The sequence below is a fragment of the Gymnoscopelus braueri genome (assembly GCF_963280865.1).
Source record: "Gymnoscopelus braueri genome assembly, chromosome: 1".
Classification (NCBI taxonomy): Eukaryota; Metazoa; Chordata; class Actinopteri; order Myctophiformes; family Myctophidae; genus Gymnoscopelus; species Gymnoscopelus braueri.
The window spans coordinates 53,216,549-53,234,048 of record NC_137603.1 but is presented as its reverse complement, the minus strand read 5'-3'; the positions used below and the strand labels follow the sequence as shown (position 1 = coordinate 53,234,048).

Here is a 17,500-nt window from a genome sequence, read left to right as displayed (position 1 = left end):
ACTTGCAAAGAAAATGCTGCTCTTTGTTCAACGTTTCGGTCGTTAGACCTTCATCAGGACAGACAATGCCCTCTCTGTCCTGATGAAGGTCTAACGACCGAAACGTCGAATAAAGAGCAAAAGTTTTTTGCAAGTTCCAGACAGTGTGCGCGTCCTTTTCTTTGGTGTCATTATCAAAGATCCCCTTCTAAAGTGTCACGTTTGAAAGCAAAGATTGTCATTCAGACTGTCAGTCTGAGAGACACGCTAGATGGTCTAAACAGTCCCCATTGTTGAGGAAAACGACGTCAAAAGTAGTCATATTATGACTATCTTATAATATTATATTATATTGCTGTAAGGAGGTGGCGGTACATTGTTGAATTGTGTGGTTCAAGGATGTTTAGTGCAAGTGTTAATGAAGTCGTATTGCTCCCAGATCTAAGCGTATGGAGTGAAGTGTATGTCTGTGTGCTTTTCATTGATCTCTAAGCGTATGGAGTGACTTGTATGTCTGTGCTTTTCATTGCAGGGTTCCTATTTGGAGATCAAGAAACAGATGGACAAGCTAGATCCTCTGGCACATCCATTACTACAGTGGTGAGTGGACCAGTGGTGGAAAAATAACTTTAAGTAAAAGTATCAATACTGCAAGGTAGAAAGTCCGGTAATGAAAATTTACTTGAGTAAATAGTTGAAAATAGCAGATCTACAAGCTCACAACACGTCGCATCATGACGTGTTGTGAGCTTGTCGACGGGCTATTTTCAAATAGCCAACGTTTAAATAAGGCTGAAGTGGTTAAGGTAGGCCTATGTTTTGTAATAATAATCTAAATCCACAAAGTAACTAGTAACTAAAGTTTTCAAATAATTGTAGTAGAGTAAAAGTAAAATATTTGTCTCTGAGATGTGGTGGAGTAAAAGTAAAAGTAAATAAACATTTACCTAAGTACAGTACTTGAGTACATGTACTTAGTTACTTTACACCACTGGCGTAGACAGCATGTATTTATATACAATACTTTCACTGTCTCCTCTGCTTCCCAAGTTGTTTGGGCGATTGATTTACTTTATTGTCATTCCATTAAAAAAGCATTATTTACAATAAACTGTTCCTCATCGAGGCAGACACAATGAAGTTAATTACCTTATGACCATAATAATAACTATAAACATTATTTATATAGCACCTTTCAGCTTTACAGATAAGCAAAATAAATAAAATAATACTATTGTAAACATATTGTAAAACCCACTAACTTTAACATATACAGTGCAATAAATAAAGCTCAAGGCAATCAAAGCACCAATTAATTAAAGGTAGTGTATATCCAGCCCTTTGGACCAATTGTAAAATAAACTTTATTAAGTTGTCACACGCTCTGAGCGCAACCCAGCTTCCATGGTTATAGCTTACAAGTAATTAAAGGGTTGCAGTGACTTGGGACTGAGGTTGGGAGCGGCTGTCTTTAATCGGAAGATTTCCAGTTCGATCCCCAGGCTCCTCCTGGTGCTCCTCTACACCAAACCTCTTCACTGTAAAGCGAAAGCAAGCTCTAACAAGCACACAATGCGTCATAACACGACACATTGTGAGCTTTTACATCAGCTACTGTATATTCACCTAATGCTCACTTATTTGTGCCAAATGTCAGGTTCATTTCAACAGTCTAACACTGTGTTCTTCTCTGTCTTTCCACAGGATCATATCCAGTAACAGGTCCCATATTGTCAAGCTGCCTCTGAGCAGGGTAGGAATGACACAATCACACACTAGTCTCTCCATTCTCCAACTCTGACAACAGCCAACTCTGTTCTATGAACGCCGCTCTGTGTGCCGCTTTCGCTAATGCTCAAACTTTCTCTCTCTCTCTCTCTCTCTCTCTCTCTCTCTCTCTCTCTCTCTCTCTCTCTCTCTCTCTCTCCATCCATCTCCATATTTTCTTTCTCCCTCGGTTGTTATCTTCGCTACATCTGTGTCATGCCTGTATTCCGCGTTCTTTAACTTCCCATCTCTTCATGCCACCCTTTTGCTATTATACTGTACCTCTTTCTCTGTCTTTTTTAACTCTCTCCCTCTCCGCCCGCCCCCTCTCTCTATCTGCATCTTTCTCTTACTTTCACTTTGTCCCTGTGCATCTCTCTCTCTCTCTCTCTCTCTCTCTCTCTCTCTCTCTCTCTCTCTCTCTCTCTCTCTCTCTCTTCCCCGGCCCACTCTGACAGCAACTGAAGTTCATGCACACTTCTCACCAGTTCCTGCTTCTGAGCAGCCCTCCAGCCAAGGAGGCTCGCTTTCGTACTGCCAAGAAACTCTATGGCAGCACCTTCGCCTTCCAGTGAGTTGTACTCTGCTCTTCCCCCAGATATATGTCAAATATTGAAGTGACTTTGCTCTCACACGTCCATCACAACTAGAAGGAAGGAAAACAGACTTATTTCCACCTTTGGCCAAAGATGGCCGGGGCTTTTGACATCAGCCAAAGTGTGAGAAATGTCATTTTAACCACATGAACCCTACCGTCTCCATTCTCAGCATGGCATAATAGGTGAACATTGGGCAAAAAGTAGATGAACAATTGGCAAAAATAGCTGATAAGAGATGTGGTGCAGAGGGAAAGAAAATCAACAAAGTGTATTCTGTAGGGGTTAAGTGGTTAAATGCAATTATAACGTTTGTTTAAATGAACACATAATGCAAATATCCAATCAGAATGACTGCACCAATTATCCTCTCAATAGTCCCTCAACCAGAAGCAAGTCTCCATAAGAAAGGTTGTAGGATGTGGTGCTGTGGAACCAGAGCTGAGGACCACCATCTACTCAGACACTAACTTAGACCTGGCACAACAGGGCAATGCCATTAAATGTCCGTACAGTGGAATAGAAAAACTTGGAGCGCTCCATATCTCCAGAGGCTTTGAATTGATTGAACCCATCCTCTCTCCAGCATCTGGTCATGATAATGTTGATGGCAAGGCTTACCGCAGCAGATTTCCATTCCACCATAACAAAGCAACTGCACATGGCAGTGGCCATCTCTCTTGGACGGGCAACACGCGCCGCCGTGCCAGCGCACGGAGCCAGTGATATCTGTGAGATCGTGTCGGACAGTAGCAGATGGAGCTCGGATGAACATTTTAGATACACAAAGCCCCATCTGGGTGCTGCTGGCGAAGTTCCGCTAGCTTTGCGCGCAATTCCATCGGTCTCCCCCGTCCTCGCTGTTAGCGTTAATCGCTAGGAATTCTTCTTGGTTTTTGATAGTGGGCACAGTCGAATGTGTAAACGTTAAGACGGTTAACGCTAATGATGCCATGTACCTGCTAGCATGCCCCACCCGCCCCCACCATGTTCTTAGCTACTTCGAGGGGAACGAACCACTCAAACTGGCTCGGTCCCCCAGGGAAGTGACGTTAATTCAACATGCACTCTCTTTAATGTACTGCAGCTAAGAATAACAGCTGCCATCATACCGCCCACGACCCGCACGCTGGTTTATTTTAAGAGACCATGACAGGAGATTTGATACATCAGCTTGATATATATCAGCTGGGGCCTGTGTTCACGCAACGCGTCCGGTGATAAAAGACGGCAGTGATCTGGGTCTCCGGTTACTCAGAGAGTCTGTTTTGTGAATAATAAATGGTCTAAGTTTAGAGGATGATGTAAGACATGTCTCTAAATATCCACTGCATAAGGGTGGGAATAGATGACTAGGTTTATTCTGGTTGGCAGTAGACAGAGAATGCTGGCTCAGGCGTTATGAGAGTCAAATTCCAAGGTTTCAGTGGTAAAAGTACCATTACAGCATTATTTTAGTTGTATTATTTATTGTATATTATTGTATTCATTAATACATTCTTTCAAAAAAGCTGACAGTATCACCATATCAGATTTTTTTAAACATATATTTAATTCCAAATTCAGAAGTTGCCATGTTTAAATCCAGAGATATATTTGTTTTACTGTATCTGGGTCCCAGTTTGAATGTTTCTCAACACATTTTTAGAAAGATAGCTTTTCATTTTTGATGAACCGTTCAGAAAGATGTTAAGAAAACCACCTCCATTTGATGATTTGTGCCCATGAGCAATTTAGAAAATTCTCTATTGAATGAAAGTTATGTTCATTTAGACACTTCAGCTCAGAAATAACCAGAGCGTTAATGAACCATTTACCATTTATTAACCATTCCCATATTAACCATTACCATGTATGCAATGATATTGCATTCAAGTTTGGCGGTGTGACTCTGCTCATGTGATATTAAAAGATTCCCTGTGCAAAATGTCACAGAACTTCAATCACAAACCCCCCAGAGCAGAGCATAAAATACAGTTTTACATAACATTGAACCTTCGATGCATAATTAAACTACCACAATCATATACAATCCATAGAACATAGTACAATACACAGAATCATAGAACCACAGTACAAACACAGAATCAACCTATAACAATATGAACTAAATGCCACAGGGAGGAGGCCGGGGAGGTGGAGGGAATTTGAAAACAAACAGCTGTACACCCAGCTTAGACAGCGAAGCACGTAGACTGAACAGAGAACAGAGGCTGCTTAAATGAACCGCCAGAGTTGCACTGTGGGTATGAGGGCGTGAGTAAGTTAGCTTGTAGCGAATGAGAATGACAAGAGGTTGAACGTACTGACTTAAAGGAGTACGACTGTATAACTTGTTAGCGAATTGGGGGGGGGGTCCGGGGAGTGTGAATGAAGTATATAAACATTCTGCCTTCTGTGCCTACATGAACTATCGTTACACTGAATTTCTTTTTAAACTTTAATGTAATGCCCAGGTACAGTATGTCTTAAGTCTCCATATATAAGGTGGAAAAGTGTGATGTGTCATTTTTGTCGAGCGACTTTCCCACCAACACATAACTTAGGTTTCAGTCTCAGCTGACCCTCCCTGGATATATAGAGTGATTGATTGACTGACTGACTGACTGACTGACTGACTGACTGTCTTAAGCTTAGATATTTCTTGAGCGTACAAACAATTCTTCCACTCAAAAATGTTGTGCAAGAATGTTTTATTCAATGCTTTTACTGTCTCTGTGTCTAACTCTATGTGTTTATCTCTCCATCTCTTTCTGTGCTCCTGCTCCAGTGGTTCCCACATAGAGAACTGGCACTCCGTTCTGAGAAATGGACTAGTCAATGCCTCTTACACCAAACTGCAGGTACATGAACCCCAGCAGTTGGCTGTAATCTAAGACGCATCCCACCTTGGACAGCGCCTGTTCTCACGGGGAGCAGGCCCGCTGTCCAGCTGATCCATTTTGACAGTTAATGGGTGCCAGCTTTCCATTTTTTTTTCTTTCCTTTTTTTTTGTCAACTTTGAATTTGGCACTTTATACTGAGCACACGGCACTCTGGGAAACTCGTCCTGGCCAATGTCAGCTACTCCCTACTTCCTGTACTGACAGCAGTGGACGGCACGCCCCTTCCTGTTGTGGGAAAGAGAGGGAGGGGGCTGTGGTGTTGGCTGGGGGTCAGCGGGTTACCTGTGTGCCTTGTCGGCAGGAGAGGGTTAACCACTTAGAGCACTAGCAGTAGGGTATAGGTCCGGTGGCTCAAAGCCTACGGTTCTGAATCAAAGCATCGCCGTGGTGAGTGGGGAATGGCTCCCACTGAAGGTAAGTAGCCTAATTACCATCTATCCAGCCCTAATGCAGGCACAGTAACAGTGGTGTAAAGTAACTAAGTACATTTACTCAAGTATTGTACTTAAGTACAATTTTGAGATATTTTTACTTTACTGGAGTATTTCCAATTGTCTGTACTTTTACTTCTACTCCACTACATCTCAGAGGCAAATATTGTACTTTTACTCCACTACAATTATTTAGTTACTAGTTACTTACACTTGCATACATGAACCACTTTAGCCCTATTTTAGACCTAGGCTATTTGAAAATAGCCGATCTACAAGCTCACATTTTGTGAGCTTGTAGATCTGCTATTTTCAAACATTTTAGTACTTTTACTTTTGGTACTTTAAGTACATTTTGATACCAATACTTTTGTGCTTTTACTCAAGTACATTTTGAAAACGGCAGCTTCTGGTGATTGTGCTGTTGAGGGTCCCGCTGTCAAGCAGTTAGAGCTATTAGACTGCTACAGCTAGACTGCTATTGTCACAACACTGGGTCCCAGTGTTGTGACAATTACCGATAACGTCATTGTAGGGCAACCACAAAAGGTCAGAACTTCCCGGTCATGTAATGATTTTGAATGTGTGTAGTTAAACACTTATTTACACGGTGTAGTTTAATAGATGAAATAGTCAGTTCTGCCCTTCTTGGGATGATTCTGGGTGAGTGAGGGTTGCCACCGCAATGTTTGAGGCAATTGTCAGTCACACAAACTCAGTGGTGGAAAGTAACTAAGTACGTTTACTTAAGTACTGTACTTAAGTACAATTTTGAGGTATTTGTACTTTACTTGAGTATTTCCAATTTCCAATACTTATACTTCTACTCAACTATATCTCGGATCCAAATATTGTACTTTTACTCCACTACATTTATTTGAAAACTTCAGTTACTAGTTACTTTGTAGATTTTGATTATTATTAAAAAACCTACATTAACCACTTCAGCTCTGCATACATTTTGGCCATTTGAAAATAGCAGATCTACAAGCCCGCAATGCGTCGCGATGCGACACATTGTGAGCTTGTAGATCTTCTATTTTCAAAAGATTTTTATACATTTGAAAACTTGAAATGGGACATTCTGCATAATGAGTACTTTTTTTTGTTGGTACTTTAAGTACATTTTGATGCCAATACTTTTGTAGTTTTACTTAAGTAAATTTAGAATTCCAGACTTGTACTTGTAACGGAGTATTGCTACATTGCAGTATTGATACTTTTACTTAAGTAAAGCAATTGAGTACTTTTCCCACCACTGCACAAACTTAAGCATACTACGGTAATTTGACTTTGCTATGATTAACCAAACTTTTTAGCGCTTGTCATGTTGTCCCATATCGTAAACACCAGTCAAAGTCACATCTGTTTTGACACCAGAGTTGGCACTGTTGTAAAGAAGCAAAAGTAATATTGTCAAATTATGTTTCTTTTCTTTTTTTATGAGAACTGAAAGAAGTCAAACAGAGAATCCTTTGTCCATTTGCTGAATCTGGATGAAAATGACTCTTTGGGGATACGTCTGCGTAGCTCGAGAAATGTTAAAACTTAAAGCGGGACCCGTTTGCATTCTGAGATACATCAGCCGCGGCTGGAGAATATTATTTTTGAAACATTTGTATTTGGGATCTTAAGGCTCATGAAACTTTAAAGGCGGCTCCGATCCTCTCGTCTGCCGTGTTTTATTTATGTTCCTCTCTGGTCTTTGATCAGCATTGCTTCTGCTTCTCCGCCTGCTCATTCCCCTTCTCTGTTTCACCTTGAACAATCCTAGCCCTCTCCTCCATTGTTCTCTTCACAGCAAGACAGATGAATAAATCTGCACACACAAAAAAAAAACACACACACATACAAAACCCACCCCTCTATCTTTCTGTCTGTCTTTCTCCTTTTGATTCCACGCAGACACACCACCACGTCCTGATCTCCATATTTGCCACATTTCATTCCTAAACTGTTTGTTCTTTGTTCTCCATCCAATTTGTCCTCTACCTTCCGTCCTTCCGGCTTGTCTTTTGTGCGTTTGATCACCTCCATTCTTTTGGAAGCCGTCTCGTCTCACCCTGCCATGGATGCTGTCACGTGGAAGGGACTCTCCTCGACCTCATCCTCGGTCATCTTCATAATTGTCGTCTTTGTGTCGTCATTCCTGACCTCATTTCACGTGTCATAATGGGATGTTCCCCCACAATGTTCTGTGCACAACGAGCTGAATGCCTTGAAAGCATTTAGAAACTCAACATAGCTGTCTCTGGGGTGCTTGGCTAGATGCTTTACTCTCCTTGTTGGACTTTTGTGCGCGTGTGTGCGCACACGTGCTTGTGTGTGCGTGCGCCTGCGTGTGTGTGCTTATCTCTGTATTTGTAGATATCAGACCTGCATCAAATATTTCCATCGAAAGGATTGAAAGCATTTAGAAACTCAACATAGCTGTCTCTGGGGTGCTTGGCTAGATGCTTACTCTCCTTGTTGGACTTTTGCGCGCGTGTGTGCGCGCACACGTGCTTGTGTGTGAGTGCGTCTGCGTGTGTGTGCTTATCTCTGTATTTGTAGATATCAGACCTACATCAAAAAATATTCTTTTAACACTTCCAAATATTTGTAAGTTTTTGTTTGTAACAGATGGGTATTGTTTACTATATTGGCACAATTCAAACACATTGATGCTTTCTGACATATGTTGTTATTAACGTTGCATCTGGCAAAGCACACTCTTTTGATACTCCACTTTAGAACAAATTAACCACTTTCAACTTGGCGTACCTATTTTGGGCATGTGACTATAAGCGGAAATCTTCCAAAATGCCCCCCCCCCCCCCCCCCCGCCCCAAACAAACAAACAAACAAAGAAAAATAAGATATACGTGTACAAGGCAAGCTTGTGGTTCTGTTACTTTCGCTATTTTTCGTATGACAAAGTATATCGTCTCTGTCGGGTGGAAAATTCATATGTCCAAAACTGTCAAAAGTATAAAATTAGCTTGCAGATCTGCTACTTTTGAGTGATGCTGTAATATGATCAAGTAGGGCATTAATTCACGAAAAAACACACAAAGTTGGAATATGGAGATAGTAGGTTTCTGCCTCCGACAGCAACGATATAACGATTAAGTCATTGGTTCTCAAAGTGGGGTCCGAGGACCCCCAGGGGTTATTGGGGGGATAGGGTCCCCTGCAAAATGTGTTAATAAAGTGTCACAACCATTTGAACCCCTTTATCCATATTTTATACTTTGGCTATTGAAAAAAAGCAGATCTACGTGCTCGTAGCGCAGCACAGAGTGCCACGCTACGAGCTTGTAGATCTGCTATTTTAGAAAAACCTTGAAAATGTGTGCAAATCTTTAAATCTCTTTTTTTTAAGGCGATTTTTTTTTACACAAATATGTAAAAGTTTTCAGGTGGGGGTCCGCGGCCATGTACATATCAATTCGGTGTTCCTTGGCACGAAAAGGTTTGAGAACCACTCAAAGTGATTAAATAGCTATTTGACCCAGGTCTGGTATTCACAGTGCAGCACAGTATGTGTGCGAGCTACGCTTGTGCCTATACGTATTATGCAAGAGTGCCCTGTGTGACTCTTAAGTGACACTTCCTTCCCTCCTGCTCTCTTTAAACCCCCAAGCTGCATGGGGCAGCATATGGAAAGGGCATCTATCTCAGCCCCATCTCCAGCATATCCTTTGGATACTCAGGTAGGAAACGAGCCCCCCCCCCCCTTCCCCCCTTGTCTTCCTCTGTGGTGGTGGAGTCCATTCTGTGTTCACCATGGCTGGATGAGATGTCATCGTCACTGGAATGGTCCATTTTCATCTGTTTGGGGAGCAGGGGGCGGGGGGGGGGGGTGTTCCATCCTGTCCTGTTGTGCTGCACTGTGTTGTCGTCACCACTGGGGGAGCTGTGGGGCTTTGATTCTCTCTGTGAGTTCATGCAAAGTTCTGTAAGGTGTTCTTCACTGGGACGGGTGGATGGGTGAGTGGGGGGGGCAGCGTTTATTTTACAGCGCAGATGATTGATTGTATCTTCCCTGCTATTTCTAGACCTAGATTTCTAGGTTCGGGGACCCCCAGGGGTCCTTGGCGGGGTACCAGGGGGTCCCCAGCAAAATTTGTTAATATAGCGTCACAATCATTTTAACCACTTTAACCATTATTGTATACTTTGGCAATTCAAAAATAGCAGATATACAAGCTCATATGCACTTGTAGATCTGCTATTTTTGAAAAATCCCTGGCACAACATTTTTTTTAGTTGGGAGGTCCGCAGCCAAATACATATCATTTCGGGGGTCCTTGACATGAAAAGGTTTGAGAACCACTGTTATACATCATGTTCTACTTGTGCTTGTAGGGATGGGGAAAGGACAGCACCGCATGCCCACCAAAGATGAGCTGGTGCAGCGCTACAACCGCATGAACACCATACCACAGGTAAACAGACTGGACACCCTCTCGCATCAACTTCATGCTAATGTAGAGTTACCTTTAGTTTAAAAACTATCAGTGCCTGCTTTCTATTCAGTGGTTCTCAGCCTGTGGGTCAAGACTCCCAGGGGGGGTCCCCAGATGACAGTAAAGTGATAATTTGAGGACTTTTAAGACCTTTTAAAAAAAAGAAAATAAAATAAATGAAAAAAGACTATTACTGCATCAAAAGTAACCAACAAACTACAGTATACCAATTATAAAAAACTGGTCAAACATTGGCCAAATTGTCAAATAATTAAGAAAGAGGCAAAAATTGTGAAAAGAGCTGATCTACAAGCTCACATCGCCTTGCAACGCATCGGCTATTTTCACAATGTTTATTTGGTGAACCGAGTAAAACTAAATGTAATGCCTCAACTTCTACAATTCCAAGTGCTTGTCAGGGTGGGGGGTCCCCAGTTAGAATATGATTATTTTGGGGGGTCCCCAGTTAAAATATGATCATTTTGGGGGGTCCCCAGTTCAAACATGATCATTTTGGGGGGTCTCCAGTTCAGATTATGGGGCCTGAATAGGTTGAGAATCACTGTTCTATGAAAAGGACTGAACAATAGAAGCTATTATGTCACCGCTTTTACTTGTTCAATCCACTTAAAAATATATATTATTACAAGCTTATATTTGCTTATATTTTGCATGCCGGGTTAAGTAAACCTCAGTTTGTCTCTCACTGCAGAAGCTTGAAGGAGCCTGCTGTTGTCTCTCTCTATTTCAACAGAGCCGTCCAATACAGTCCCGTTTTCTCCAGAGTCGGAATCTAAACTGCATTGCTCTGTGTGAAGGTAAACACAAGAACTTTACCTGTTCCTCTTTTAACCTCTGTAAAGGCAAAATCATATGTGCTGCAAGGGAAATGTAACACAGCAGTAAAGGGGTAAAAGCTAACTTATTGACCACACAAACACTATTCTGAATCTGGGCATATCATAATAGGCGAACATTCGATGGAAAATAGGCATAAAAGGAGGGTACGTCAACAGTGGCGCAGTGCTCATTGCACGAGGTACCACGGCGTCCCGCCAATCTTTTGAACAGGAGTACGCGCACTCACATGCACATGCATGGATGTGCACGTGCGTACCCGTGAGAGTGCGTCTACCTGGCTGGAAGCATATCAATGGTCCATTGTGTGACCTGTTAAGTACTGTAGGTAGGCATACTGTCAGATGGTGTGAAGCAGTCCAAAGAGAATGTTTGGATAACAGTAGCTGATGGATTCATGAACTAAATTACAGAGGTGACGTCTGCAAGGTAAAAACTAGTCATTTCCTATACAAACATGTTTCCTACTAACATGACAGAGCAAAAAATCTTTGTAATTTTTTTATTCAAGCAGACTGTGTCAGTCTTGTCAGACACACACACACACACACACACACACACACACACACACACACACACACACACACACACACACACACACACACACACACACACACACACACACACACACACACACACACACACACACACACACACACACAGCATAAAACATTGAGGTACTGGAGAGAAGTGGTACGCACCACGTCTGGACCACAGAGAACCAGACGCTGCAGAAAAGTGTGATAATGTTTTTCCAGTTAAATATAAATAATTAAAAACCGTCATTAATCATCATAAAATAAACACACAAAATACAATTTGAAGTTAGTAAGGTAAAAACTAGTAATTTCCTATACAAACATGTTTCCTACTATTTATGCACTAATAAACCTAAGTAAAATTTACGACGTGCGCGTGACCTCATTAAAATAGCGTCCCGCCAGTTAAAAAATCACCACTACAACTCTGCCGGTCAATGAAGTATATAGGGTTTAAGTGTTTAACTGCATGGCTGATATGGTATTTTTGGTATGTGCAACTCCCTTCTAAAAAGTACCTAATGGATTAAGGTCCATAGTCCAACCGACGGCAACTCCTCTCGGTCTCGAAAGGGTTGCCGATCCAAAGAACGTTCTGATAGAACAAAAGTGTTTTATACTGCCCACTGGTGGAAGTTAGGGGTGCAACAGTGAACTAATCGATGTAATCGATTGTAAAAGATAATCGATAATTTAATGAAATAATCGGTTTAATAATCAATCCCTATTTTGGGCATTTTTGGGCATGTCATTATTGGTACAAAAAAAAAGAAAGAGAAAGATAAATATAGCTGCAAGCAGCAATAAACAGGTTCGAGGCATGAGGCAAATAGCGATGTGCAACAATAGCACAATAAGACGTACAGATAGATTGAACTTGAGACAAAGCAGCCCATGGAACTAACTATGAAATGAGCATTCTCAACAGCTGAGCAGAGTGCTGAGGGATTGTGGATATTGTAATGTATCTGTATTGTATAAAAGCATAGGTGGTCTCCATTTGAATGGATTTTCTAAGTGAAATTACGTAAAAGGAGTAGGGTGCTAATGTTTTGAGGATAATATAGTCTATAAATAGTGAAGATATAATAGTGTTCTCACTGCTCCTGCAGCAAGCCCACAATAAAGACCATACATATTTCCAACAGGGGAAACTACTTTTCAGCTCGACCCAGCTGAGGTGGTCATATATACTGTAGCACGCAGAGGAACAATCTGGGGTTAGGAAACTCACTCATGGACACTTCAACCCATGCCATAGACAGGAATCGAGCCCTCAACCTTCGAACTCACAGGCTGTCACACTAGTGATTGAGCTAAGGCTTCATCCAACCTGATGGTGTCTGTTGAAGATCATAGACTCTTGCCTTCTGCCATGAACGGAGCCCCTGTATCACTAACACTAAGATCAATGGTTCACAAAGCATTTACCAATAGAGAAATGTGATGTATCCTCGGTACCAAAACTAGTGAAAGTAGCCGATCTACAAGCTCACAAAGCGTTGCTATCCAAAAAGTTGTGAGATTGTAGATCGGCTATTTTCACAACGAAGTACGTCATACATTGAAAATAACTACTCTCAAATAAGCATTTCATGTTATCTTTAATAATTGCACATGTATTAATTGGTACAGACATGTTGTGTGCAATGCAATTGAAATTAAGTCTGCATGAGGTGAGACTTGAACCGGCAACCCTGTTGTTGCAAGGCAGATGGTTTAGCAATCAGCCATTGGACCAACAGACCTGAACTGGTGAAAAAGGAGCTCACACAGTTTCATGCAAATTGCTCAGAAATCCTGGGTTTAAATGTTTTTCAAACTGCTCAATATGGCGGAAAATCTAAGGGCGGAGCTTACTGGTCAAAGTGATAGATGTTTTCCTCATGAGTCAAGGCACATGTGTAAGCAAGTTTCATGGCTGTCGGCCAAACGAGGCATGACTTTTACCCGTTTAAAGTTTTTGCTATAGCGCCCCCCTTTGGTCAATTAGAGTAAGATTGGTTTCAGTGATATTTGGAATGATCCTCTACATTACTGCAAAGTTTCAAACAAATGTGAGTCTGCATGTATGTGTTAGGGGCAGACGAATAATTTTCATAAAACTGCAATATTCATTGGCTCATTAAAGCTTAATGCTTTCATTTATGGAAAATCCGCCACTAACGTTTTGTCGGCATAGGTCCAAAGTACATGCGTAGAACGTTTCACGCAAATTGCTCAAAAATCACTGCAGAAACACAGGTTTAAGTGTTTTTCAAACTGCTCAAAATGACGGAAAATCTAAGGGCGGAGCTTACTGGTCAAAGTGATAGATGTGTTCCTCATGAGTCAAGGCACATGTGTAAGCAAGTTGCATGGCTGTCGGCCAAACGAGGCATGACTTTTGCCTGTTTAAAGTTTTCAAAAAATTGCTATAGCGCCCCCCTTTGGCCAATTGGAGTAAGATTGGTTTCAGTGATATTTGGAATGACCCTCTACATTACTGTAGAGTTTCAAACAAATGTGAATCTGCATGTATGTTTTAGGGGCAGATGAATAATTGTCATAAAACTGCAATTTTCATTTGCTCATAAAAGCTTCATTTCTTCACTTATGGAAAATCCGCCTCCCCAGTTTGTCGGCATAGGTCCAAAGCTCATGTGTAAAAAGTTTCGTGCAGATTAATCAAAGATCCCAAGGGGCACGGTGGCGCAGTCGGTAGCGCTGTCGCCTCACAGCTAGAAGGTCCTGGGTTTGATTCCCGCCGGGGACGCTGTGGGCGCTGGGGGCGTGTCTTCTCCTCCGCGTCATCAGCGCCCATACCCTAGGTGGGGTTGGCGAAAGGGCCTACTCTGTGTGGAGTTTGCATGTTCTCCCCCTGTCTCCTAGGGTAGTTAATACCCTCACAAAAAACATGTAGTAATCCTGGTCGCTATACCGCCTCCCCCATGACAGCCGGGGCGCCTGATGGAGGGGAAGGGAACTGGTTGGAATAACGTGTTCCTTCCACGCGCTACGTCCTACCGGGGAAACTCTCCCCTGTCAGGTGACAAGAAGGTCAGTTGGCTCTCATGTAGTGAAGGAAGCATGAGCTCGGCCCTGGCCTCCCTGGCTGTGGGGGACTGGTGTAGCGCTGGTGTAGGGCTGGTGTAGCGCCCAGGATCACTTAGGAAATTGGCACCGGGTGAAAAAAATGGGTTATAAAAATTTAGAATAAAAAAAAAGATTAATCAAAGATCCCAGGAGGAGATATATTTTTCAGAAAAGTCAGAGTATGAAAGTTGTTCATCATGAGTAGACGCATGTGTGTATTGAAGTTTCATGGCTGTAGGTCAAACAGGGCATGAGTTGTACCTGTTCAAAGTTGGCATTTTCAATTGATTGCTATAGCGCCACCCTTTGGCCAATGGTTGTGAGTTTCGGGCCTTGGCTGTTTGGCATAGCCCTCTACCATATTGCCAGGTTTCGTAAAAAGCGTATTCATGGTTGGGCCAGAACTGCAAAAAGTGGCGGAAGAAGAATAGTGAAAGCCAACTGTTTCAAAGAGGTTTCGAGCCTTATAGGCCTCGAACCCTCAAAAAATAGATAGTGTAAAATAGCAGATCTACAAGCTCACAACGGGTTTGCCACAACCTGTTGTTGTGAGCTTGTAGATTGTAGATTACTCGGTAATCTGCCCCTATAGCTCCACTCGGGCCACTGAAGCAGTATACAGCCAGCCAGCACCGGAACCGCTGGTTTTAATACATGGATCTCCCTCCGATGCACTGTGGGGGAAATGTGTCACGGAGGTAACGGAGGTTTGGCCATTTCAGGTTGTATGTATGCATGGTCACTCAGAGGCGGGGGGGGGGGGGTTACAGAGGTGTTTGTGCCTCATCCTGAGTCCTAGAGCCAGACTGGTGCCTCCTATAACCTCCTCACCCCAATGTCTCTTCCAATACTTTTGCTGCTGCTGGCAGAATGAAGCCTCGGGCCGAATGTGGAAACGAAACTAAATAAATCAACAGCACCACCTTCCAACTTTCTGACCAGTCACACTGTCCAAACTTTTGTTTCAGCCAGTTAGAACGGCTCGGAGTTGCAAGAACAGCCGATCAAAGTCTACACACCAAATCTCTTTCGGCAAAAATAGCCGATCTACAACCTCACAATACGTCGCGAATACGACGCAATGTGAGCTTGTAGATCTGCTATTCAGCTTGTAGAATGCCCCCCCCCCCCCCCCAGAATATGGACACTGGGGTTCCAAGTGGTTAAAGGGTCTACACCATGAAAATCACTTTTTTCTTGGTTTTTTGTATTTTTTGGGGTCCCCAGTGTCTCTTGTACCCCAAAAAATGTTTTTTTTTTAAATTCAGTCATTCCTTCTCATTTCATGGATTTCCAGAATGGGCGTGTCTGAACAGGCGATCTCAGAATGGAAATGTTTATGATGTCACAAACATTATTGATGGCAAACCCAATGTTAAATGAAAAGTGCCCGAATCGCTCCGAAACTTTTTCTACCCCCCCTAAGTGGGGGTCTACGAACAAATACTTCGGGCTCGGATTTTGGCTCCGCCCCCCGGAAGTGGGTGAAACAGGCACCTCAAACACTTCAAAAATGTTCAAAGTGTATTTTTTTCGATTTTGTATTTTTCTTAGATGCTTCTTTTTATGCAGAATTTTTCCATTTTTTTTCCTTTTTTTTAATAATTTTTTAAAATATTTTTTTGTATTAACAGACAGAATTGCTCAGTAGCCCCCCCCTGCCCAAGAGGACGTTTTGGTATTGCAGCTGAAAGCGCTGTATAAGCCAGAGACAATTGACTTGGGATGAGTATATCTGAGTGATGATTTAGGCTCAAACCTTTTGAAAAAGGTTTGAGGGACATACACCATATGATATTAAATATCAAATATTTTTTTTAAATTCATGGTGTAGCTCCTTTAAGTTCTGAATGATGTCATTTTGTAGTTATTGTCTACCCTAAACTTCGGACATCGGTTGGAAATACGTCCAGTTCGATTTTTTTGTTTTTGTCGCATTCCTGAGCCAATCATTTAATGATTTAATGATAATGATTGGATGCGACAAAAACAAAAAAATATCCATGAATTCAAATCTCTATGGGGTGACTTATCGATAGAAAAAAAGAAATGTTTTGGGTGAACTATCCATTTAAAGTCATTTATCTTTTCTGAACTTCGTTGTTATTATTATGTACTTAAAACGATACATTAGTAAGTTTACTCCCAGATTTATACCTCTTTTCTAGCTGATGTTAAATATACTATTTGTAATCCAGTGTTCATTCAAAGTGAAAGAGAAGGTAAATGAAAACAATACACAAGTTTAAAGATGGTGGTATCTAATTTAACCTTCTCTTGTCTGAAACAGTAATTACATCCAAGGACCTGCAGAAACACGGTAACATCTGGGTGTGTCCAGTGTCTGACCACGTCTGCACACGCTTCTTCTTTGTGTGAGTAAACCTCCAGCTTTCTGTCAGCACTACTGTTGTACCTCCCACTCATTAGCCTTCTTTTATGACATATATTGTGGGCAACTGGACATTTTGGCCCAAGGGTGGCGCTAGAGGAATGGCATTATTTTCTTATTCTTCTTTATTTCAGTACATACGGTGTTGTTATTATTAATATTATTATTTTATAATAATAGTAATGTCGTTATATTGTATTGTTGTGTTAGCACTAGTCTCGCGTGGCCAGACTGTTGCCTCCTCAAATGTTTCCGGTCATACAGTCTGGGACTCGGAAGCTCTGATCATGATTAGAATATAAACCGGATGTGAAGCCTTCCGTTTCGTCTTTACAGTCGGGCAAATTTATCCTAATATAAATACAAATCATCTAAGTATATTTAGCTTGCTGCTTAGCAGAAATGGAAATAAAATAATAAAATGTAAAGATATTTTAAAATATATTTTCGTGAACGGAAGTGCCAGCTTCCTCTCTCGGATTTCGGGAGTTAGCACAGTCTTTGCCTAACTGCCCCACCAACATGA

At 41.8% G+C, this 17,500-nt stretch overlaps 1 protein-coding gene across 1 annotated transcript in view; it reads left to right on the top strand.

The window, feature by feature from the left end:
- LOC308074619 (protein mono-ADP-ribosyltransferase PARP6) overlaps positions 1–17,500 on the top strand; it is a gene marked incomplete at its 3' end in the record, with an annotated part of 38,087 nt that overhangs the window by 19,369 nt on the left and 1,218 nt on the right. The window contains exons 14-21 of the mRNA XM_080414126.1: positions 512–579; positions 1,684–1,732; positions 2,208–2,317; positions 5,113–5,185; positions 9,285–9,354; positions 10,010–10,089; positions 10,865–10,928; positions 16,873–16,957. Of these exons, the coding sequence (XP_080270252.1) occupies positions 512–579; positions 1,684–1,732; positions 2,208–2,317; positions 5,113–5,185; positions 9,285–9,354; positions 10,010–10,089; positions 10,865–10,928; positions 16,873–16,957 (599 nt within the window). The remainder of the gene's footprint in view (positions 1–511; positions 580–1,683; positions 1,733–2,207; positions 2,318–5,112; positions 5,186–9,284; positions 9,355–10,009; positions 10,090–10,864; positions 10,929–16,872; positions 16,958–17,500) is intronic.